At 61.6% G+C, this 23,518-nt stretch overlaps 1 protein-coding gene across 1 annotated transcript; it reads right to left on the bottom strand.

Moving 5' to 3' along the window:
- Positions 1 to 9,149: 9,149 nt before the first annotated feature.
- Positions 9,150 to 18,320, bottom strand: LOC138064887 (maestro heat-like repeat-containing protein family member 7). Its single transcript, XM_068929152.1, has 15 exons — positions 18,230 to 18,320; positions 17,628 to 17,808; positions 17,077 to 17,186; positions 16,395 to 16,544; positions 16,035 to 16,189; positions 15,476 to 15,623; positions 14,675 to 14,862; positions 14,449 to 14,586; positions 13,806 to 13,920; positions 13,200 to 13,337; positions 12,525 to 12,701; positions 11,734 to 11,889; positions 11,338 to 11,439; positions 10,875 to 10,977; positions 9,150 to 10,284 (listed from the first exon to the last, which is right to left on the bottom strand). The coding sequence occupies exons 2-15, from the start codon at positions 17,743 to 17,745 to the stop codon at positions 10,118 to 10,120; spliced, it is 1,965 nt and encodes a 654-aa protein (XP_068785253.1). The 5' UTR covers positions 17,746 to 17,808; positions 18,230 to 18,320; the 3' UTR covers positions 9,150 to 10,117.
- Positions 18,321 to 23,518: the final 5,198 nt, after the last annotated feature.

Raw genomic sequence — 23,518 nt, 5'->3', positions numbered from 1 at the left:
TTCCCCACTGCCTCTGACCCACAGCAGACTCAGTTGAACCCCTGCTGCCCAGCGAGGACACCCGCTGCCCTGCACGGGCCAACGAGAGGCCTCAGGGCAGGAGACCTGCTGTGCACGGACCAGCCCCTGGGCACTGCCCATGGCCCAGCCCACGGGAAGGGCATGAAGGCAGGAGGGTGGGAAAACAAAGCTGAGATCCTGCCCAGCCTTGGAGCTGACAGTCACCTCTCAGCACAGCGGAGCCAGGGGCAAGCCCAGAGGGGCTGGCGGGCTCCCTGTAGCTCACCCAGCGCCTACCTTGGAGTAGAGGGACATGTCCACGGTCTCCATGTCTTCTCTTGGAGGAAGCAAGAAGACACTCTTGAAGCAGGCATGGAGAAGGCTGCTCTTTTTGCCCTCCAGAACCGGCTCCACTGCACTGCAAAGAGAGAGTGAGAGAGAGAGAGAGAGAGAGAGATGCCTGTTGGACACTGGTGCTGGGAGCAGTGCCTGGATGCCCTGGGGAGGTGGCTGTGGGCCGCTGGGGCAGGAGTCCCCCGGCTGCTACAGAGAGCACGTGAGGGAGCCCTGCAGGGAGGCACCTCCTCCCTCCATGAACTGGCCCAGGGGCAGAGGAGAGCCCAGGCAGCTAGGCCTCCCCCCTTCTCTACCACCTGCCTCCCCTTCTGCACTACAAGCCAAGGGGCCCTGGGGAGCTGCAGCAGGCAACCCTCTGCCCTCCCATCTGCCCTACTGACAAGCCTACTGACAAGCAAGGGGAGAGCAGAAGCGCAGCAGACAGCACCGCCAGCCTCCTCCCACCATGGTGCACACCTCCCAGCCAGGGACGGTGCCATCAGGCACATGCTGTGCACAGGTCCTGGCCAAACCAGGGGCTCTGCTAGCTACCTCATTGCCGTGATAGCAAGCATGGCTTGCTGGCGCACTGCTGTGCCCAGGCGCTCCAAGGGCTCCTCTTCCAGCAGCACCTGCACAGCACAACCGGCAGTCAGCGCGGCAACTGCCATCACCCAGCACCAGCAGACCCAGGGCCCAGCTGGCCTTGCCCCTGTCCTCACACCTGCTGCCTCTCCCCTCACCTCGATATGCTCGGCCAGCTCGTGTCGGCAGCAGAACACCTCCAGGCCCCAGGACAAGGTCTTGGCGCTGCTGCCTCCACAGAGGGTGCCGATGGACGCTAGAAACTTCAGCTTCTGCGCCTCTTGCTGACAGACGGGGAAGAGAGACAGAGTGAGCGCGAGAGGGGACAGGAAAGGCCAGCAGGACCAGAGCAGCCAGGGGGCTGCAGTGCTGGGCGGGACCCCGGACGGCAGCAGCTCTGCACAGCCAGCACCTCCCCAGCAGCCTGCCAGCAGACATGGGCGGACCCGCAGGGAGACCCAGGCACAGCCCCCATGGAAACGGCTGCACTTACCTGTTCTCGGCCACCCACAAAGGCCTGGATGAAGTCCAAGGCTTCCTCATCCTCTCTGGACAGCTCGGACCAGCTGCTGATGGAAAACCTTGCACCTGAGAAAGGAAGAGAGCCAGGAGCACTGCAGAGATGGAGGGCAGGCAGCAGAGAGCCGTGCAGTGAGCTCTGCCCGCCGGCCAGCCATGGGCCTGCTCCCGGGCACGCAGTCTCCCCCAGGCTGCTCAAGGCTGCACAGTGCCCAGCACATGGGCTGCCCTGCTGCAGCCAGCCAGGCAGGGCAAACCTCAACTGCACCAGGCTGAGGAACGTGCTGCCAGATGGGCAGCATCCCTCCTCCTGCCACGGAGCTGCCGCTCGCTGCCCGTCCCAGGCAGCAGGAGCTGCGTCCATCTGCGCTCTCCCTCCTGGGCGCATGCTGCGCTGGGGCCAGCTCCCAAGCCCCGAGCGGGCCCTGGCATCCGGGCACCGCTGTGCCACCACCCCGGGCACCCCGACACCACGTGCTGGGGAGATGGGAGCCCGGTGCAGAGCAGGGTGCGCTCCCCGGCCCTCACCCCAGCCCGGCCCAGCCCCACGGGGCCGCTCACTCACCTCTCCGCCACGCCTGGGACTCGAACCCCTCCAAGGGCCTCGAGGCAGAGCTGCTCTCCTCGGCAACCCTGTCCTGCTCCTGGGATGCCCGGCGCGGGCAGCCGTACTCCTGCTCCCAGGCCACCCGCGGGCGGCTGGGGGGTCTCTCCGCCATCCTGCGGCACGGAGCAGAGGCAGGAGGGGGACACTTGTTTAATGCAGAGCTGGGGAGGGTCCCCACGGGGGTGGGGGCAGCGCAGTCAAAGGTCCCCGCGCCCGTCCCGGCCCTGGAGCCAGCTCTCCTGCGCCTCAGCCCCTGCCGCAAGGTCCTGCCCCCGCCACGGCCGAGGGCCCCCGCAGCCCCGTGGCACTGCCGAGCCCGGCCCCGTCGCTCTCACCCGCAGCAGGAGCTGGCAAGGCCTCGGCAAACGCCTCGACTCCGCGGGGCTGCCGGGGCGGCAGGGAAAGACGCGGCTGCGCTCGGGGGCTCCTCCTCGAGCTCCACGCACTCCTGCCCTCTCCCGTCGCCGTCCGCCCGGACACTGCCCGCACCTGACAGCGCTGCGGGTGTCACAACGGGGGGGGTCACAATGGCCCCGCCGGGGGCGGCTCTGAGGTCACCTCTGCTGCGCGAGCTGCTCCAGCAGCAGCAGCCGGCACCGCCAGGGGCTCCAGGGCCGCAGCGCGGCCGCCCCGGGCAGGAGGGAGCTGGGGCAGGGCAGGGCGAGGCAGCTCGAGGGGCCGCGCGCGGCTCCGCATGGCCAGCTCCCTCCTCTTTCATCCCCGGCTGCCCACGCCTGGCCGCACTCACCTGCTCACCACTAACCACCAGCACCACCTCAAAACCTGACGCCACCGTACCTCTTGCCCCAATCCCCTCCTCTCATCCCTCACCCCAAACTCTAACCCTCCAGCCACAACCCAGACCTCCAACCCCTTTCCCTAACTCTTGCTCCAGCCCTCACCGGCATCTCCAATCCTCAGCCCTAGCCAACAAATGCTAGCCTTCACCCCAGCCCTCACCCCTGCCATAGCCCACTCCCCCACAAAGCTAGCCAACACTCACAGCAAGCACCAGAAACCCGCAGCACAACCACCAAACCTCGCCCCACGCCTCACCCAACCCCTCACCCCATGCAGCCAGCTCTCGTCCCCAGCCCTGCCCTCAACACCAGCCCCCAAGCACCAACCCCAGGGAGATGCCCGAACCCCCACTGCCAGCCCCAACCCCTTCCCCAGCCACCCTCCCCCTCGCACCAGCCCCCTACCCTGCAGCCCCGCCGCTCACCCTCACGCTCCCGCCGGGCCCCCTCGCGCCCCACCCCGGCAGGCAGAGGAAGGGCAGGACCGGGCCGTGCTGGGGCAGCTGAGCGTGGCAGGCACCGCTGCAGATGCTCTGCTCCAGCCCCGCTCCAGCAGGGGCACCTACAGCACGTTGCCCCACACCAGCACAGGCGGCTTTGCAGCTTCTCCTGCAGCGGAGACTCCACAGCCTCTCGGGGGAACCTGCTCCACTGCTTAACCGCCCTCGCGGGGAAAAAGCGCTTTCCTGCGCTCAGGGGGAATTGCCTGCTTCGCCATTTTGGGCCACGGCAGCACCCAACTCCTGGGCCGGGGCCGGGGGCGGAGGGGCGGAGGGGCGGGGCCATGGCAGGGACGGGGCGCCAGCCGGGCCCCCCGCGCCGGCACAGGGAGCGCAGCAGGCTGCTGGGGCGCGGCCGTGGCGCAGACGCCCCCGCCGCACGCCCCTCGCCCACGGGCCCCGCCCGGGCCCTGCGCCCGGGCACGCAGCAGGCCGCCGCCGCCGGGCCCTGCGCCACGCTGGCCCCGGCCGCGGCCGCAGGGACAGCCCGCCGGGCGGCCGTTGGGCGGCCTGCGTGTCGCTCACGGCTCACCCCGCCCCTCCCGGGCACCCATTCGCTCGCTGCCTCCCCTCGCTCCCCGATTGGCCGGGCGGGGGGCGGGCTCTCCACCCGCCCGCGGCAGCTGCTGGCGCCAAGCAGAAGCTGCAGCTCCGCTCTGTGGAGAAGAGGCGGCTGCAGAGAGCCGCTCGCTCTGCCCGCAGCCCCGCCGCCTCCGGGCAGCGTTCTCCCGCCCGGCACCTGGCCCCTTCTCTGCACGGCACAGATTATTGGCCTTGCCAGTTCTGCTGGCACCCGGGGCCGTGGCCGGGCTCCCAAGTGGGCGGAAAACCACACGGACGTCGGGCAAAGAGCTGGTGAGCAGCCTGGACTGCTTCAGGCTGGAGCACGTTATACGGCGTAGAAATTATGCCCTCCACTCCTGCAAGTAGGAGGATGTTGGCCCGTTCAGCTGGCACGGTTGGAGCTGGAAAAGGATGCCTGCCCGTTGTCTAAAAGAAATTGTTGTAAAACCTAAAACCTTTTCCCTGTGTTTTACAAAAGCAAAACAGCTAACCTCGTGTGAACTCAAGGAGCAATTTCTCTGGGAGGACTGTATGAAAACTGAGGGGTTTTTTTTGTTTGTTTTGAGGAGAAAAGCACTCTTTCTTTTCCAAACCCTTGAGTTGGTGTTCTTTGACCTTCATACGTGAGTCGATTTCAGCCTAGAAGGCTCTTTTCCCACCGGTAGGTGTTGATGTTGACAGAGGCACCGCTGTGCTTTCTAGTGTGGCATGCTAGCACCTATTCCAAGAAGTGGAACTCTCTCTGCTTATTGCGTTGTGGCCAAGCAATACATCCGCACAATGGAAGAAGGTTGAGGGCAGAAGCCTGGCTGTGACTGACCACAGGTGTTGCCAAGAAAGCTGGATGAATCTCAGCACAAAGGGTGCCACAGGCTGGCCTTTGTTTTAAGGCATGCCCTGGACTCCTGCAAGCACCTGAAAGCTGGAAATCCATCCTTCCAGGAGCAGAAACGATGAGCAGTAGAGGGAATGTGCTGCGCAGGTGAGCTGCAGCTGGTGCAGCAAGCATCGCTGGTTTGAAGCGGTGGCTTGCTCCTTTGCCCTTTCCCAGAGAAATGCAATCTGATAATGGATGACATCTGTAAGAACAAAGAACTGCAAAGGTGGAGTTCTTCCCGTGGAGTCCAGTGGACTTTCCACCTACCGTGTCAAGCTCAATGCAATGGGGGAGGAGAAAGATGGAATGGATGAGAGAACGAACAGCAATGCAAGAGTGACTCTTCTCTCTTAGAATACTTCTAAGTGGGGATTGGATTTGTGGGAAGTCTGAAGTTGGCTAAGTAAGTGACACCCTCCCACCATGGGAAGTGTCAGAGAAGGACACTGTATCTGATTTAGCTTCAGCTTAGTCTCAGGGCCTAAAGTAGATGAAGCCTGCGGGCCTCAAGGCCGAACTGTGAATGAACTTGAGAAACATTGCTGGCAATGTAGCTGCAAAACCATTTAAGACCAGCTACTAAGGCTACAAAAGCAGCTAATGAGGATGTAAAATAGGATGCAGGAGACAAGATGGGATGCACGTGGGTTGGGGTTGACCTTGGAGGAGATAAGGGCCTGGGCTGTAGGCCAGGAGCTGTCCGAAGGAGAGAGAGACCAGTCAGAAGGGGAGAGACCAGTGACTCAGAAAAGAAGACTGGAGGAGACTGTCACTGGCAGGTGGGGAAATAAGACTGCAAAGGGTCTGATTAGCCCAGAATGTCTTTGTTCAGGGTCCCTGCGTGGAGGCAGCCAGCTCGAGCTGTTACTTCCTGTACTGTCATTTATTCTTGTAATTCATGTCAAAGAAATAATTAATGCCATGTCCTTGTTTCTCCCAGGCCCTTATCTCCTCCAAGGTCAACCCCAACCCACGTGCATCCCATCTTGTCTCCTGCAGTCTACTTTGTAGCCTCATGAGCTAGTTTTGTATCTTTGTCAGCTAGTTTTAACTGGTTTGGCAGTTACAGCACTGGCAACGTCACATCCTTCGCAATGTTTCTGGAGTTCAAGGACAGTTCAGCCTTGAGGCCTGCAGGCTTCATCTACTTTAGGCACTGATGCTAAGCAAGAGTGAGACTTATGCGAAGCGGAAGCTAAATCGGCTACAATTTCCTCCAACAGTCCTCCCTTGGTTTCTATGAGCACACCTGCTGGATACATATATTGGGGTAGAGTATTTGTGCACATCATAGAGGAGAATGTGAGGCACTTTTTCTCCTTTTTTTTTTTTTGTGAAGTTTACCTTAGATTAAATGATAGGTTTTTTGACCTCTGTTCATGGAGTGTGCGGGATCTTTCAACTTTAAGAGATGTCCCCAGTCGAGGGGAGATCGCGGTGTAGAGGCGCGTTGTTCCTCAGGAGAGTTCAAATGGCTGTCCTGAGTGATGTCTATTTATACTACGTCCATGATTTGTACCATTAGCCAAATCAGGTGTGATCTAGCCACGGTGTGTCATATTGGAAGTCACGTACCTTTCAAATTTCAGGAGGAAGTTTCTCGTTTGCTCCCCAGCGAGGACTTCTCAGCCGGGCTTTCTGCTAGTGACTTTACCACTAGTTGTTTGTATGTGCCGAGGTCATGGTCGATCACTTGGGAAAGTGGAGGGCGAAGGTCCTGCCACCTTCCCCCCCACAACTAGAGTCAAACCCTCCACCTCACAAAGTGGCCGTACAGGAGCCTCTTGCCTCGTGGTATAAATAGACCTCAGTGTCTACTGATCAGCATATATTAATTCAGTATATAACAGCAGGGCTTGTGTCTTTCGCAATAACTACCACACACACAGAGGTGTAGGAGGATTATGAGCAGTAAAGAGAACAATGTTGATGCTAGCAATATCACTACCGGGTGAAGGTTAAAAATTCCTGTTGCTGTTAGTGACCATTCAAAAAGAGTTGATGTTCTTTTGATTTTTCTTTTGTACTGGTTTAGTGTAGAATTGGACTGCAGCTGCTGTTGAGATGTAATAGGAGCTGAGGAATTCCAGTTGCATCCCAGGATCCCAGTAAAGTTACAGATAGAAATCTTTGGGTGATTGCTTGCAGCTACAGCAATAGTATTTATGATTATAAAATGACAAAGGGTTCTCATACAAACACATCAGACAAGGCAATCGAGTTAAATTACAAATTAATGATGTTTCAGAAAACCAAATAGAGAGAAGCAAAAGCTTTAATCATTATGCCACAAATCACAAGTCACTTGAAAAGGCGCCCAGGTGTTGCTGGGTTGTTAAGAAAGCCTTACTGCACGGATTTGGTTTGGAGACTCAAGAACAGAGATGCAGCTGTGCTTTTGCAGCCGGGCACTAATTCGTGAAGCACAAAGTATAGGCATTCCTCTTTTTCGATTGTAATCCCGTTCCCAATAGTGCATTATGACAAACAAGAAGTTATGTTACCATTTTTAGTTATTGAAGGCAGAACACTGAAGGAGATAAGCCCGCCTTAACTAGGATAATCCTTCTGTTAAGCAAACATGAAGATGGTACTGCTCTTTTGGAAGTTTGTCTGCAGCTCTTGAAAAAGCAGGTATCTCCCTAAGAGACAGCATCTCGAAGATGTACACAATATGCTAAACATTTCTCTCTCCTCAGAGTTTCTGGATTCCCCTGTCTCTAGTCATTGTGAATACTGTCCACCCTCCCAAGCTGATCCGCTTCCCTGGGGGCTCCTTACTCCTGGGGGCCTTCTTGGACAAAGGGGACATTCTCTCTGCATACGTCCTACATTGCCACAGAAATAACATTCCGGTCCCTCACTGTCTCCCCGTCTTCTCCTGTCCCCTTCTCGTCCTTGCCCTTGGCATTGCCCTAGCCTTCCTCGGCCTCCTCTGTCTCTTCCTCTACCCCTTCCTCTAATTTGCAAGTTCCGTCCTGAAGCTGCTGCTAAGAGATTAGCCTCTTCTTGGTTTTCCTTCTTCCGTTCCTTTGCTTGCTTCCCTTGCTGTTTCTCCTCTCTCCCGTCATAGACCAATACTGCCACGCTTAAAATCCTTTGTGAAGTTTCTCCTTGCCACCCTGGCATGTGCTCCTTCAACTCTTTTGGGCTATCCGGAGCGGCCTGATGGACAAAGACACTAATGGCTAGTGCATCATTCCAATTCTGGAAAGTCCTTCCCCCATAGTTCAACAAGGCTTGCCCTAGTCGTCCCCCAAAATCCCTGGCCTCTTTGTCCAAGCTCTGTCTACGCTCCTGCACTCTAGTCCAATCCACTCCTAGTTTGCTACATGCTCTAATAGCTTCTACCGAGTTCCGGAGTCCTGTCTGGCAAGCGACTCTGTCCCCTGCGTTATTGTAATCCCAATTTGGATCGTTTGCTGGCTAACGATTTGTGTTTCCCCCAGTCTGTTGTACAAACTTTGCCTCTTTATTAACTATTTTATCATCTCGCTCGTTTGGTCAGAACAACTCTCTCAAGAGTACTTGGGTATCCCGCCAGTTTGGTCAGAACAACTCTCTCAAGAGTACTTGGGTATCCCGCCAGTTTGGATTATACCCAGTGCATATATATTAGAAAACAGCTGAGCGCTCCTTTCCGCATCCTCCCTCAACCTGGGCATTTTGCTTGCCCACAATGCTCAATCACTCGGACTCCAGGGTTGGCCAGTAAATACATGCAGTACCACGTGAGGGGGGTTAGCTCCCCCAACCGCTGCACTCGGTTGTAATGCTGCTGCATTAGGTAAAACATTAGCAACCATAGGATGGAGTCCTGCCACGGGAGGAGGGGAAGTCTGAGTAAGAGGAGGAGAGGGACAGATAGACAGATCTTCAGGAGGCACCACCGGAGGAGTGTAAGGCGGAGCAGTAGCTCCTGGGGCGTTATTTGGGACACCTATATCTGCTGCAGCAAGAGTAGTTTTACAGAGGGTGCCGTTTGTCCTCCTTGGATCTCGCCGGTCCCACATCCAATTATCCCACACATACCAATAATCCATTCAGTGAGGCTTTTCATCTTCCAATATAAGCTGTAGCAGAGCACATTTCTTAGAATCGAAGGATCCTTCCTTGGGTTAACCCCCACATTAATTGTAAGATGGACAATCATCCTGACATAAAGGGACAGCTAACTAGCTAGGGATCGATTTGACTGTAACGGCTTTTTTCTCCTTTTTTTCCTCTTCCTTTTCTAAATTTGGATGTTTGGAGCCAAGAGGGTCCAATGGTGGTTGGCTACACTGCCATCTGGGGTGCCAAAGTGCTGTGCAAACACTTTGATCCTAGGTTTCCAAGAAGCAGAGCCTCACGCACATCTAGCAGCAAAATTTTATTTCTTTAAATGATGGTGCAGCATAGTAACTGCTGGAGCTGGGTGCCTCCAGGGAGGGACCTTGAACAAAGGAATTCTGGCCTAATTAGACCCTTTACAGTTTTATTTCCCACCTGCCAGGGAAGGTCTCCCCCAATCTTCTTTACTGAGTCTTCTTTACTCTCCTTCTGGTTGGTCTTGGCCTTCAGCCCACACTGGTTGCCACGTCCTTGTTTCCCACAGTCCCTTATCTCCTCCGAGGTCAACCCCAACCCAGGTGCATCCCATCTTGTCCCCTGCAGTCTACTTTTTAGCCCCATGAGCCAGCTGTGTATCTTTATTAGCTGCTTTTAATGGGTTTGGCCGTTACATGCTCAGCAATGATTCTGGAGTTCATGGACGGTTCGGCCTTGAGGCCTGCATGCGCAGGGTAGGCAGTGGCGATAGAAACAGAACTGCATGTCATACCCCAGCTCTGCCCTTCCACCTGAGATGCAAGCCCTGAAGACAGCAGGGGCCTGCTCTTGCCCTGGGGTGACTGGAGAGGGCAGGGGAGGCCAAAGCTTTTCTCCCCCTTTCCCTTGGCTATTGTGGGCCAGCAGAGCAGTTGACGCTTTGCAGCAAAACCAAAGTGTGTCAGGCCGCTCTACGCTGGCCTGGCATATTGGAACGAGTGGACACCCCGTCCCCCCCAGGACAAGCCAGATTCATGCAGGCAGCAAGTTTTGCCCCTTGCCTTTGGCTCCCTAAAAAAAGAACACTCACTCCGGCTGAGGAAACGGGGCTGTATCTTTGCGGGAAGCCCAACAAAGCCATGAAGCGGTAGCACAACAGGGGCTGTGCTTGAGGAGTCGAGCTGTCCTGGGGCTGCGGGAGATGCCAGCAATGAGCCAGACCTTCCAGCACACTTGCGTGTGTCCGTGGTGTGCAGCACCATGGCATTGGCACAGCTGCGTCAGCTCTGCTCAAACAGAGTCACGTCCTGGCGGGAGGGTGCCACCTCGCCCACGCTCTCGGGAGCCAGGGACACAGTGCTCCGAGGTGGAATCTTGATGTTCTCCTTGGCACCCTCAGGTTCATGATGGTCTGTGACACCAGGCAACGGACTAAAGGTTCCGCATCATTTTCCAGGGGCTGGAGGGCTGCGAGAGAAAGGCACCGAGCTGAGAACAGACTCCCACCTTTGCAGAGATCCCAGGAATCCCCCCCCAGGCAGGGCCAGCCCCACTCAGCTCTTCCCATGCGGAGGAGGCAGCAGGTAGGACAAATGGATCAGCTGGCACTTGCAAGTCGGCCAAGCCCCAGATGCGCCCCAAATACCCCCTGCTCTCCCCCACATAGGGACACAGAGCCTTCCTCACCTGGGGCAGGCCAGTGAACTGCAGCTCACTTCCCAGCCTCCTCCCTCCTCCCTGCCAGGGCTGCCTGACACAGCGCTGCTCTCACTCACCAGTGCACAGCTCCTGCACCTTCTCCTTCCTCCGCTTCTTCACTTGCTGCCCGATGAGCCCTAGGCAAACACCTCCGCTCACCCCTCATACTCCCCAGCAAGCCCCCAGCAGCACAGCTCCCATCTGGCCTTGCCAGCTTGGCCATGCAGCCTGCTCCCCTTGGGCAAGGCTGGCCCCAGCCCCGTCCCCACGGTGCAGGACCCAGGGACGGTGGGAGGGACTGAAGACCCTCCTGTGTGCCCGTCTGGGTGGGCAGGCATGGCCCTGGGCTTGTGGCTCACCAATGAACCTCACAGCTGCCTCCCGCAAGGATGCGTCCGGGTTCTCCAGGTATGGCAGGCTCTGGCGCAGGTGTTGCTCCGCTCTGCTCCTGTCCCTCAGCAGCTGCAGACAGCACAAGGACAGGGGGTTGGCACCGAGCCTCCCCAGAAGGCCAGGCCTGTCCCTCCTCCCAGCTCCGGCCTCCTCTTCCTTCCTGTCCACGCCTCCCAGCTAGAAGCTGGCTGGTAGACAGGTTCAGAGGGAGCAGAGGGCAGAGCGGGGCCTGCGGGTGCTGAGATCCCCGCCATGCTTCTGCCAAGGCCCAGCCAGGCCAGGGGCCCCTTCAGCACCCCAGCGGGCACTTAGAGTAGAGGGCTCTGGGCTGCAGCAGTGCGTGAGGGGCACAGCTGTGCACCCTGCCCACTGGCCATGGCGGCAGGCCTCATCCCGCCGCGGCCCCGGGGGCTTTGGCCACGTCCTTACCACGCACTCCCCGATCTTCCACGTCTCCGCTCTTCTGGCCAGCTGCTTGAGCTCCTCCCACTTGAGGAACTGTGCAGCGCTCACCAGGGCTTCCTGAGAGGCCTGCAGAGCAACAGAGACCAGGAGATGCCACCGCAGCCACGGCAGGACACCCTGGGTCCCCCTCGTCTTGGCAAGGCTCCCAGCCTTTCCCAGCCCCAAATGGCACGACGCAGCGTGCCACTAGGTCTGGCCCTCCCTGAAGGCAGAGGCAGCTCTGCCTTGTCCTTCGGCACACAGGAAGCTGCACCTCATGCTGCCATGCGTTCCAAGGCACACTTGGCAGCAGCCCTTGCCTTGCTGCTCACCTCCACCCACGGCATGTCAGCATTGCTTCCCCAAAACACTGCTCCCTACCTGGGCCACTCTCTGCACCTTGTCACTCATGTGGAGGAAGAGCGGCACCAGGCTCCTCTGTGCATGCTGCTTCAGGTTCCGTTTGTTCTTCCCCACCACAATCTCCAGCAGGTCTTTGAAGAGGAGCATGGAGAGCTCTCGCACTCTGCTGTCTTCCTGCAGGCAGGGAGGAGAGGAGGGGAGGCCTCAGCAACGACTCCAGGAACGGGGCCCGACAAGAGCGTTTGCCGTTGCAAGGCCTCGTCCTCTCCGGGCACAACTGTCCCCCAGCCCGGCCAGAGGTCGGAGCTGAGGACAAGCCTCTGCTGAGGCAGCCTGGACAATGAGGGTTGTCGGCAGCAGCACGACAAGCCTCCCTGGGCTCTGTCTCCCGCTCCCTCTGGAGGGAGCTTCTTGGATTTCCCGAGGCCTCCATCAGGGCCCCCGCACACAACAAGAGGACAGAAAGGGACAGCCCCGCGGCACGGCCTCTCCCTCGCTCTCTAGCCTGCTCCTACCTCTCTGCTCATCGCTGCCCCAGGCCACGGCAAGCGCCGCACGCAGTCAAGCACGAGACGCAGCAGCCGAGAGCAGACAGGGGGCTGGTTTGCTCTACTCCCACAGCCCTGGACACCAAGGCCAGCACAGGGCATGGGCTGAGAACCACAGGGCAAAAGGTTTCCTGACATACAGCAGGGCCTGTGCGGGGACGTGCCAACAGGCACGTATGCAGAGGGGCACACAGCACCCAGACCACGCATACGGACCCCCCGGACACACCAGCAGAGCCCCGGCTCTCCCATCAGCCTTACGTCATCAAAGCGAGGCAGAAGCTTCTCGGCCAGCTGCAGAACAATCGGGTTGGAGCCCTTCTGTTCCAGGTAGCTGAGGATGTTTCTCAGCAGCATCAGGCTTCCCACACGCACTTCCCTGCAAGCATCCTGCAGCCACTCCATGCTGTCTGGGAGCAGGCTCTGCATTCTCCTTTTCTGTGGGAAACACACAACTTTCTTTGTGGGAAGCAAGGCCAGACCCCCCCCCCCCACCGCCCGCCCAAAAGTGCTCTGCCTGCTCTTTTCCCATTAGGGCTCAGTGGCCAGGGCCAGGGCTCTGCACACACGCAGGCCTTGGGCACAGAGGCTGCAGTGCAGGGCACAGATCTCCAAGGGGGCCCTCAGCATGCACTGGCCTCTGTAGGGAGCAAAGCTGCTGCCTCAAGGCCCAGGAGCACCTGGCTGCCTTAGCCCGGCCCTGTGCTCATTGTCCCTCTCCCAGATCTTCCCGCTGGGCACTGGTGCCTTTCTCCTTGTGCAGCACGGCCAAGGGCCTGGCATGACACTCGGGGCAGATGAATGGGGCAGCGGAGACTTGGGAGCAGCTACCACACCTCCGGATTGCCAGCCAAGTCCAAGCCACTCTCTGACCCAGTGTCTCCTGTCAAGCCCCAGGCTGCCAGCATGGCTTCACCCGCCTGCCCCCCTCCTCACCATCTTGGGTCTATTCAACAGGGCCACGAGGCCTCTGAACGCCAGTCTGCGCATCTCCAGGCTCTCACTCTGCGCATAACCCTGGACGAGTGGCAGGACCTCCTCATCCATGTCGGCAAGGTCAGGGCATTCCAGCAGCTGAAATGGGCACAGCACTGAAAGACTGGCACAGCCGGCAGCACTGCCCGCAGCGTGCAGCTCTCCGTCCCACCCACCATCCACGGCAAGGGCACCAGGCCCTCACAAAGCTCAGCCCAAACACAGCAGGCATTGTGCAGACACCCCTGGGCCCTGCTCCCAGCCCTGCGCCTCACGGCACACTGCACACACTGCTCGCCTCCTCCTCCCGTCCCCTGAACCCTCCGCAGCCTCTTGTTCTCATCCCTTGGAGGAGCAATTGAACACAGAGAGCTGCCACAAAGCAGGCACGAAATACAAGTGCTTACGAGTGGTCGCCCAGCAGAAACGAGCCAAGGCCGGGGCTACTAACAGGAGCGTATGCATTGCCCCAGCTCCATTCACCAGCATCACCCCACACGCATGTGCACAAGCGAGCACAGCATTTAGAGGCCCCTCCAGAGAGGCACTGCTTGCCATGAGGCCCACCTCGACAAAGAAAGCCATGACGGGCAGCTGATGAAACTGGTCCTCCCTCCTCAGCAGCCTTGCCAGCTGGCGGAAGATCCAGCGACGCAGGTGACTGGCAGCCCCCCTCATTGCTCTGTCAGAGGCAAGAAGGCAGTGTTGGGCCTCAGCCGAGCAGGCAAACCTCCTCTGGCATCGCTCTGCTTGGCACGCAGCTCCTGCAGCCAGCGGCATTTGCTCATGGAGCACTGCTCTTGCCCTACCACACCTTGCCATTAGAAAGTCAGCGTCAGGCATCATTACGTTCCTTTTGGTGGGAGACCGGAGAAACAGCCTTCCTGCCCAGGCGGCATGGCCTGCCCACACATCCCCTCTCCTGCCCGCTTTGGATTCCTGTGCCCCTGGGCCCTCCCCAGGTTCTCCTGCACATGACCCTCTCCCACAGCTCCTAACACCACCTGCTCCCCCAGCAGCTCTCCAAGCTGGGCAGCATGGCAGCTCCCAGGGCCCTTCTGCTGGGCGAGCCCTTGCCACAAGGGCTGAGGCTGCAGCCTCTTTCTTGGAGAAGTGGCGTTCCCCCTGCCCCACCAAGAAGCACATGGGGTGGCACACCCCACAGCCAGGGAAGAGGTGCTGGGCCAGAGCAGGCCGGAAAGGGCTCTACCTGGCCAGCACCACCACTCCCTTCTGGGAGGTGTCCGCATGCAGAAATAGGTCCCAGCCGCCCTTCCTCTCAACAGCCACGGCTACGGTCTCATAGTGGGCGCAGCGCAGCAGACTTTTCATGGCCTGCACGGCGCACCTGCATGCAGAGCAAAGCCCAGGTCACACTGGCAGCCTGGCCCTGCCTCCAGGTGCAGTGCAGAGACAGGGCGAGCGGGATCGAGCACCTGACGTGGCTGGTGGGACGGGACTCATCCCGTTGGCATTCCCTCAAGAAGATATTTGCTTCCTGGTGGCTGAACTCTGCTGTGAAGACCATCTGCAAGAGCAGCGCCAGGAAGAGCTGGGGGAAAAACGCCTTCACCGCCTCTGGGCAGACGGGCTCCCGGATGATCTCACACAGTGCCCTCGTTGCCTGCAGAAAACACCCAGTCACACCTCTCACTCCCGAGCAGTCCCCGGCATGCTTCCACAGCCCTCCAGGTGGGAGGCTCGAGCACAGCCTTGGAGCATGGGAAATGCAGGTGGAGGCCTCAGCCTGGCTGCCTGACCAGGGCCAGCGCCCGCAGGCTCTTGGGCCTCAGCTCCTGGTTGTACACAGTGAGCCTTCCTGCCTCAGCATGACCATCACCTCGGCAGGCTTCGTGTAGCGTGCACGCTCGGCCAGGCTCCCTGTCCCAGGCCGTGCTGCCTGCCCAGGTTTTTCAGGAGCCCTACTCCTGCCCCTCACCTTGCCCCCAACCCGACCCTGGCTTTCCAGCCTGCTGAGCGAGGTCGGCGGATGCAGGGACAGCGTCGGATGGAGATTTCCTGGGCATGGCCAGCCTGGCTGTTGGTGTGCAGAGAGGCCAGGCAGCACTTGGCAGCCCTGTGTGCTGGCACAGTCGGAGGCCTGGCGCTGGCCATGTTGTAGCCATGGGCCCAGGAGAGGTCCCTGCTTGGGGGCACACGGGCAGCGGAGAGGGGGAGGGGGCCCAGGGAGGCAGGCACCAGCCTGGGGGCACGGGAGGCCTCGTCCCCTAACTCACGGCCAGCGGAAGGATGCAGTTGTTGTCCCTGTCGGAGCTGGACTGCTTGCGCAGTGGCCGCTCCTCCAGCAAGCTCAGCAGCTCCCGCAGCATGTCCGGCGCAAGCATCGGCTTATCCATCAGCACCTTCCACATGCTCACGGCAGTGCTGCAGGCCCAGAGCGCCTTGTCAGTGGCACTTCCTTGGCCGCAGCACCGTAGCCTGGGCCAGCCCTGGAGGTCCCCAGCTGTGTGCCAGCCCTGCCCCTGCCCACCCCCTCCTCCCTGGCAGCCCCAAGAGGGTCCTGCCCAGGCAGGCAGCACATGACCAAGCTGAAGCCCCTTGCGCGGCAGGGAGCGTGCAGAGCCGCTGCGCTCTGCGGCTCAAGGCAGGGACACTTGCTCAGCTCTGGCTCCTCAAGGCCTGCTTGAGGCACCAGGGCTGGGAAACGGTGGGCGAGACACAGGGCCCTGCCCCTCAGCCGTGTGCTGGCCATCTGCTTGCCTCTGGCCCTCTTTGGGCCCTTCTCCCCATGGCCAATGAGCCACTGGAGCCCGTCCAGGCTGACGGGCCCCATACCTGTTGCACAGTGGCGAGCAGTACAGCAGGCTCACGGTCACCTCGCTGGGCTCCAAGCAGGCCAGCTGGCAAAGGGTCTTGTTTAGGGTGACCCGGGCCGACAGCTCCCTCACATACTTGACGTTCCTGTAGAGGCACCTTATGATGCGTGGCACCTGGAAGACACAAGGCGGACGGTGAGGCTGCTCCCAGAGAGCAGCCAATACCCCAGCTCCCACTCACTTCTCCTTCCCTCTCCACCACTCCCACCGCTCCTTGCTGCCTTCCAAGGGGCTCCGCTGCCCAAGAACACTGGCTCTCGGCGGGGAAACAGCGCCCCAGAGGGTCGAGCCCCATGCACGCCAGCCCCAGGCTCCTTACATCTTCCAGCACAGAGAAAGCGTCCAGCAGGAACATGGTCAGCATGTGGGAAGCCACCTCCGTATTGTAGGTGCTGCAGTTCCTCATGCCCTCGATGGCTGTGACAATGACGTCTGTCCTTTCGGAAGGCTGCAGGTTTTTCACAAACAGCTGGGGCAGAAAGGACCCAGGAGAGAAGAAATGTCACGCTGCGTGCCGCACTACTGCTGCTTAGCTAAGCAGCGGATGTGGCTCTGGAGAGAGGTGCGGGGCAGTGCTGGCACCGTGGCCCAGGAGAGCCAGGAGCACGCGCTGTGCTGGGTAGCAGCAGCATGGGGCATGTGGCCAGAGGGCCACCAGGGCAAGGCAGGATGCTCGGGAGCAGGCTCACAGTGCACTGGCTCTGCAGGCAACCCTAGCTTGCCGGTGGCCAGCAGGCTGCAGCTGCTGCTGGGACTCTTGGAGCCAAGCCTCTGGCTAGTCCCCCCGCTCAGGGACAGCGGGAGACACAGCAGTGAGAGCAGGGCTGCTACCAGGCAGCAACCAGTACTCTAGGTGCCACTCAGAGCTGCTTCCTTCTCCACCACCACCTCTGCATCAACCCCAAGGCCCCCTCAGCCCCACTCGTTAGGCATCCCTTTGCTCATCCACGTCTCCTCAGGACCCCATGGCCAACAGTCCCAGCAAGGGAAGTGCTCCTCACCCTCATGATCACGCTCATGTTGCTCGTCCACGAAAGGCAGAGCTCATTGTCGGCTTCCCTCTCCTTCTGGGGCTCCACATACTCTGGATCATCCTGCAGCATCGCCCGGCCTGAACAGCAGCAGAAAGACACAGCGGTCAGCAGGAGTCATGCAGAGCTGCAGGTGGCAGACTCATGGCGTCAGAGAGAAACCAGCCTGGCAGAGACAAAGGGCATGCCAGGAATGGATGGGGAGCAGGATTCCCAGGGAGGGTCGGGGCCCATTCCAGGGCAGAGAAGGGCAACTGCTTCAAAGGGTACCAAAAGCCTCACGGGCTTTCCGGTGCGAAGCCCGACACAAGCCGTAGCCTCTGAGCAGGGGCTGCTGAGCGTTTTCCAGGCCAGTGGTATCCAGGACAGGTACTAACAGCCCGCTCCCCTGCTCCTACATCAGCCGCGCCTCCTGCTCCTTTGCCTCACTGAGCAGAGGGGCCGAGGCAGTGCGATGCCTTCCCCGGCCTTGCCAGCGTGGCCGCGTGCAGAAGCACACAGCCCAGCACAGCTTCTCTTACGTTTTCGCTGCACGACGAATCTGAAGAGGCAATGAAGAGCATCCAAGGCCCCGCCCTTGGTCTCCGCGTCCTCGTAAGCACAGCAAAGGATGAGACAGCCCACCAGCTGTCCCAGCATCGGCACGGGGATCTTCCCATAGCAGGCAGGGCTCTCATCCACTCCTCCAAAGGGGTGCCACACCTGGGCAAGGCGGGTGGGACAGGTAGAAGGGCTGACGGGAGGCAGTCGCCACCAAAGCCCTGAAGCCAAGACTCTGCCCAGGCATGGATCCCAGCGGAGCCAAAGCTCTCGAGGGCCCTGCAGGCCTTGCCTCCCAAAGCAGCAGCCCAGCAAAGGCAGCACTGCCAGGCTGCGGCTCACATCATGCTCCGCGCGCACTGCTCCCCTGCACAGGGCTGGGGGCACAGCTGGCTCCTGCGACAAAGGGACTGCAGAGAAAAGCCCATGGAGAGAGGGCCAAAGAGCTTTGCTTCAGGGCAGAGCCTTGCTCAGTGCCTTAACCTGTGCCCACGCTTCCCTCCGAGGGACCCCCTGAGCTGCACTGTGCTCTGGGCTGCTGCAAAGGGCCAAAGCGGGGGCTGCACGGTGCTTGGCTCCTTACCTCCAGCGAGGAATAGTTGGCCAGCAACTTGCTCAGCCTCCCAATCCTCCCCACGGCCCTCTCACGCACAGCTGCTCTCTCCGTCTTGGTGAAGGGCAGCAGCATCTGCAAGGAGAAAGGCTACTGCTCTGCCCGGGGAGCTGACGCCCACTCCAGCAGAAGCAGCTCTGCTAAGCGCCTGCCTGCAGTCCTACAGTGCACCAAGGCTTCCTCGGAGCTAGAGCCAAGCCTGGAATGGCCTTCCTGCCCCTACAGGCCCCAGCCTGCAAGGCCCACCTTGCCCTCAGGCAGCCAGCCACACCCAAGCCCCCTCCCAGCCTCTGCTCCTGGCCATGCACATGGCCCCGGGTGCCCTCTTCAGGATGGCAGGCCTTTCAGGCCACACCTTCCCTAGGGGTCTGCAGTGGGCAGCCTGGCCTCCGGCCTCCTGGCATGGCAGAAGAACCAAGCTTCCAGGCTCGGCTCCCCTTGCAGGACGGGCAGCTCCCAGTGGGTCTCTGCCCCATTCCGATCTGGCAAGGAAAGCACAAGGCACGCGGAGGCGGGGGGACAGCAGCACCAGCTGCCATCAGTGCAGTGCCTAGAGAAGAAGGGTGACATTCCTCCCACTGCTTTGGTGCAAGGAGAGCTTTGGGGGCAGAGGTGGCCCAGGAGTGCTCATGGGGGCAAGGTGTTCCCAAGAGCCTGGAGGATGTTTGGGGTGGGAAGGGACTTGGGCTGTAGCCAGGGGACACTGGGCTCACAGAAGAGCCCAGTGGGGAACCTCCGCTCACCCAAGCGAGAAACGCCCCCTGCCTGCAGCGTGCTGCCTGTACATGGCACTCGGGGGGGGGAATGTCCACTCGAGGGTGTCACTTCCCTCTGGGCTGAGGAACAGGCCCAATGCAGCCCACTCTTTGCAAATGCCACACCTGCAAGATCTTCTGCAGCTCCAGGAGGCTGGAAGTGGCCGACTTGAGCACCAGCACCTCCAACATGTTGTCCATGGCATCGAGGGTCTGCAAGGAGGACAGGGGGCTGTGGCATTCCTTCCCCACTGCCTCTGACCCACAGCAGACTCAGTTGAACCCCTGCTGCCCAGCGAGGACACCCGCTGCCCTGCACGGGCCAACGAGAGGCCTCAGGGCAGGAGACCTGCTGTGCACGGACCAGCCCCTGGGCACTGCCCATGGCCCAGCCCACGGGAAGGGCATGAAGGCAGGAGGGTGGGAAAACAAAGCTGAGATCCTGCCCAGCCTTGGAGCTGACAGTCACCTCTCAGCACAGCGGAGCCAGGGGCAAGCCCAGAGGGGCTGGCGGGCTCCCTGTAGCTCACCCAGCGCCTACCTTGGAGTAGAGGGACATGTCCACGGTCTCCATGTCTTCTCTTGGAGGAAGCAAGAAGACACTCTTGAAGCAGGCATGGAGAAGGCTGCTCTTTTTGCCCTCCAGAACCGGCTCCACTGCACTGCAAAGAGAGAGTGAGAGAGAGAGAGAGAGAGAGATGCCTGTTGGACACTGGTGCTGGGAGCAGTGCCTGGATGCCCTGGGGAGGTGGCTGTGGGCCGCTGGGGCAGGAGTCCCCCGGCTGCTACAGAGAGCACGTGAGGGAGCCCTGCAGGGAGGCACCTCCTCCCTCCATGAACTGGCCCAGGGGCAGAGGAGAGCCCAGGCAGCTAGGCCTCCCCCCTTCTCTACCACCTGCCTCCCCTTCTGCACTACAAGCCAAGGGGCCCTGGGGAGCTGCAGCAGGCAACCCTCTGCCCTCCCATCTGCCCTACTGACAAGCCTACTGACAAGCAAGGGGAGAGCAGAAGCGCAGCAGACAGCACCGCCAGCCTCCTCCCACCATGGTGCACACCTCCCAGCCAGGGACGGTGCCATCAGGCACATGCTGTGCACAGGTCCTGGCCAAACCAGGGGCTCTGCTAGCTACCTCATTGCCGTGATAGCAAGCATGGCTTGCTGGCGCACTGCTGTGCCCAGGCGCTCCAAGGGCTCCTCTTCCAGCAGCACCTGCACAGCACAACCGGCAGTCAGCGCGGCAACTGCCATCACCCAGCACCAGCAGACCCAGGGCCCAGCTGGCCTTGCCCCTGTCCTCACACCTGCTGCCTCTCCCCTCACCTCGATATGCTCGGCCAGCTCGTGTCGGCAGCAGAACACCTCCAGGCCCCAGGACAAGGTCTTGGCGCTGCTGCCTCCACAGAGGGTGCCGATGGACGCTAGAAACTTCAGCTTCTGCGCCTCTTGCTGACAGACGGGGAAGAGAGACAGAGTGAGCGCGAGAGGGGACAGGAAAGGCCAGCAGGACCAGAGCAGCCAGGGGGCTGCAGTGCTGGGCGGGACCCCGGACGGCAGCAGCTCTGCACAGCCAGCACCTCCCCAGCAGCCTGCCAGCAGACATGGGCGGACCCGCAGGGAGACCCAGGCACAGCCCCCATGGAAACGGCTGCACTTACCTGTTCTCGGCCACCCACAAAGGCCTGGATGAAGTCCAAGGCTTCCTCATCCTCTCTGGACAGCTCGGACCAGCTGCTGATGGAAAACCTTGCACCTGAGAAAGGAAGAGAGCCAGGAGCACTGCAGAGATGGAGGGCAGGCAGCAGAGAGCCGTGCAGTGAGCTCTGCCCGCCGGCCAGCCATGGGCCTGCTCCCGGGCACGCAGTCTCCCCCAGGCTGCTCAAGGCTGCACAGTGCCCAGCACATGGGCTGCCCTGCTGCAGCCAGCCAGGCAGGGCAAACCTCAACTGCACCAGGCTGAGGAACGTGCTGCCAGATGGGCAGCATCCCTCCTCCTGCCACGGAGCTGCCGCTCGCTGCCCGTCCCAGGCAGCAGGAGCTGCGTCCATCTGCGCTCTCCCTCCTGGGCGCATGCTGCGCTGGGGCCAGCTCCCAAGCCCCGAGCGGGCCCTGGCATCCGGGCACCGCTGTGCCACCACCCCGGGCACCCCGACACCACGTGCTGGGGAGATGGGAGCCCGGTGCAGAGCAGGGTGCGCTCCCCGGCCCTCACCCCAGCCCGGCCCAGCCCCACGGGGCCGCTCACTCACCTCTCCGCCACGCCTGGGACTCGAACCCCTCCAAGGGCCTCGAGGCAGAGCTGCTCTCCTCGGCAACCCTGTCCTGCTCCTGGGATGCCCGGCGCGGGCAGCCGTACTCCTGCTCCCAGGCCACCCGCGGGCGGCTGGGGGGTCTCTCCGCCATCCTGCGGCACGGAGCAGAGGCAGGAGGGGGACACTTGTTTAATGCAGAGCTGGGGAGGGTCCCCACGGGGGTGGGGGCAGCGCAGTCAAAGGTCCCCGCGCCCGTCCCGGCCCTGGAGCCAGCTCTCCTGCGCCTCAGCCCCTGCCGCAAGGTCCTGCCCCCGCCACGGCCGAGGGCCCCCGCAGCCCCGTGGCACTGCCGAGCCCGGCCCCGTCGCTCTCACCCGCAGCAGGAGCTGGCAAGGCCTCGGCAAACGCCTCGACTCCGCGGGGCTGCCGGGGCGGCAGGGAAAGACGCGGCTGCGCTCGGGGGCTCCTCCTCGAGCTCCACGCGCTCCTGCCCTCTCCCGTCGCCGTCCGCCCGGACACTGCCCGCACCTGACAGCGCTGCGGGTGTCACAACGGGGGGGGTCACAATGGCCCCGCCGGGGGCGGCTCTGAGGTCACCTCTGCTGCGCGAGCTGCTCCAGCAGCAGCAGCCGGCACCGCCAGGGGCTCCAGGGCCGCAGCGCGGCCGCCCCGGGCAGGAGGGAGCTGGGGCAGGGCAGGGCGAGGCAGCTCGAGGGGCCGCGCGCGGCTCCGCATGGCCAGCTCCCTCCTCTTTCATCCCCGGCTGCCCACGCCTGGCCGCACTCACCTGCTCACCACTAACCACCAGCACCACCTCAAAACCTGACGCCACCGTACCTCTTGCCCCAATCCCCTCCTCTCATCCCTCACCCCAAACTCTAACCCTCCAGCCACAACCCAGACCTCCAACCCCTTTCCCTAACTCTTGCTCCAGCCCTCACCGGCATCTCCAATCCTCAGCCCTAGCCAACAAATGCTAGCCTTCACCCCAGCCCTCACCCCTGCCATAGCCCACTCCCCCACAAAGCTAGCCAACACTCACAGCAAGCACCAGAAACCCGCAGCACAACCACCAAACCTCGCCCCACGCCTCACCCAACCCCTCACCCCATGCAGCCAGCTCTCGTCCCCAGCCCTGCCCTCAACACCAGCCCCCAAGCACCAACCCCAGGGAGATGCCCGAACCCCCACTGCCAGCCCCAACCCCTTCCCCAGCCACCCTCCCCCTCGCACCAGCCCCCTACCCTGCAGCCCCGCCGCTCACCCTCACGCTCCCGCCGGGCCCCCTCGCGCCCCACCCCGGCAGGCAGAGGAAGGGCAGGACCGGGCCGTGCTGGGGCAGCTGAGCGTGGCAGGCACCGCTGCAGATGCTCTGCTCCAGCCCCGCTCAAGCAGGGGCACCTACAGCACGTTGCCCCACACCAGCACAGGCGGCTTTGCAGCTTCTCCTGCAGCGGAGACTCCACAGCCTCTCGGGGGAACCTGCTCCACTGCTTAACCGCCCTCGCGGGGAAAAAGCGCTTTCCTGCGCTCAGGGGGAATTGCCTGCTTCGCCATTTTGGGCCACGGCAGCACCCAACTCCTGGGCCGGGGCCGGGGGCGGAGGGGCGGAGGGGCGGGGCCATGGCAGGGACGGGGCGCCAGCCGGGCCCCCCGCGCCGGCACAGGGAGCGCAGCAGGCTGCTGGGGCGCGGCCGTGGCGCAGACGCCCCCGCCGCACGCCCCTCGCCCACGGGCCCCGCCCGGGCCCTGCGCCCGGGCACGCAGCAGGCCGCCGCCGCCGGGCCCTGCGCCACGCTGGCCCCGGCCGCGGCCGCAGGGACAGCCCGCCGGGCGGCCGTTGGGCGGCCTGCGTGTCGCTCACGGCTCACCCCGCCCCTCCCGGGCACCCATTCGCTCGCTGCCTCCCCTCGCTCCCCGATTGGCCGGGCGGGGGGCGGGCTCTCCACCCGCCCGCGGCAGCTGCTGGCGCCAAGCAGAAGCTGCAGCTCCGCTCTGTGGAGAAGAGGCGGCTGCAGAGAGCCGCTCGCTCTGCCCGCAGCCCCGCCGCCTCCGGGCAGCGTTCTCCCGCCCGGCACCTGGCCCCTTCTCTGCACGGCACAGATTATTGGCCTTGCCAGTTCTGCTGGCACCCGGGGCCGTGGCCGGGCTCCCAAGTGGGCGGAAAACCACACGGACGTCGGGCAAAGAGCTGGTGAGCAGCCTGGACTGCTTCAGGCTGGAGCACGTTATACGGCGTAGAAATTATGCCCTC

Source organism: Struthio camelus, unplaced genomic scaffold (assembly GCF_040807025.1).
Source record: "Struthio camelus isolate bStrCam1 unplaced genomic scaffold, bStrCam1.hap1 HAP1_SCAFFOLD_33, whole genome shotgun sequence".
NCBI classification, from domain to species: domain Eukaryota; kingdom Metazoa; phylum Chordata; class Aves; order Struthioniformes; family Struthionidae; genus Struthio; species Struthio camelus.
This window is presented reverse-complemented; position numbering and strand designations above follow the sequence as displayed.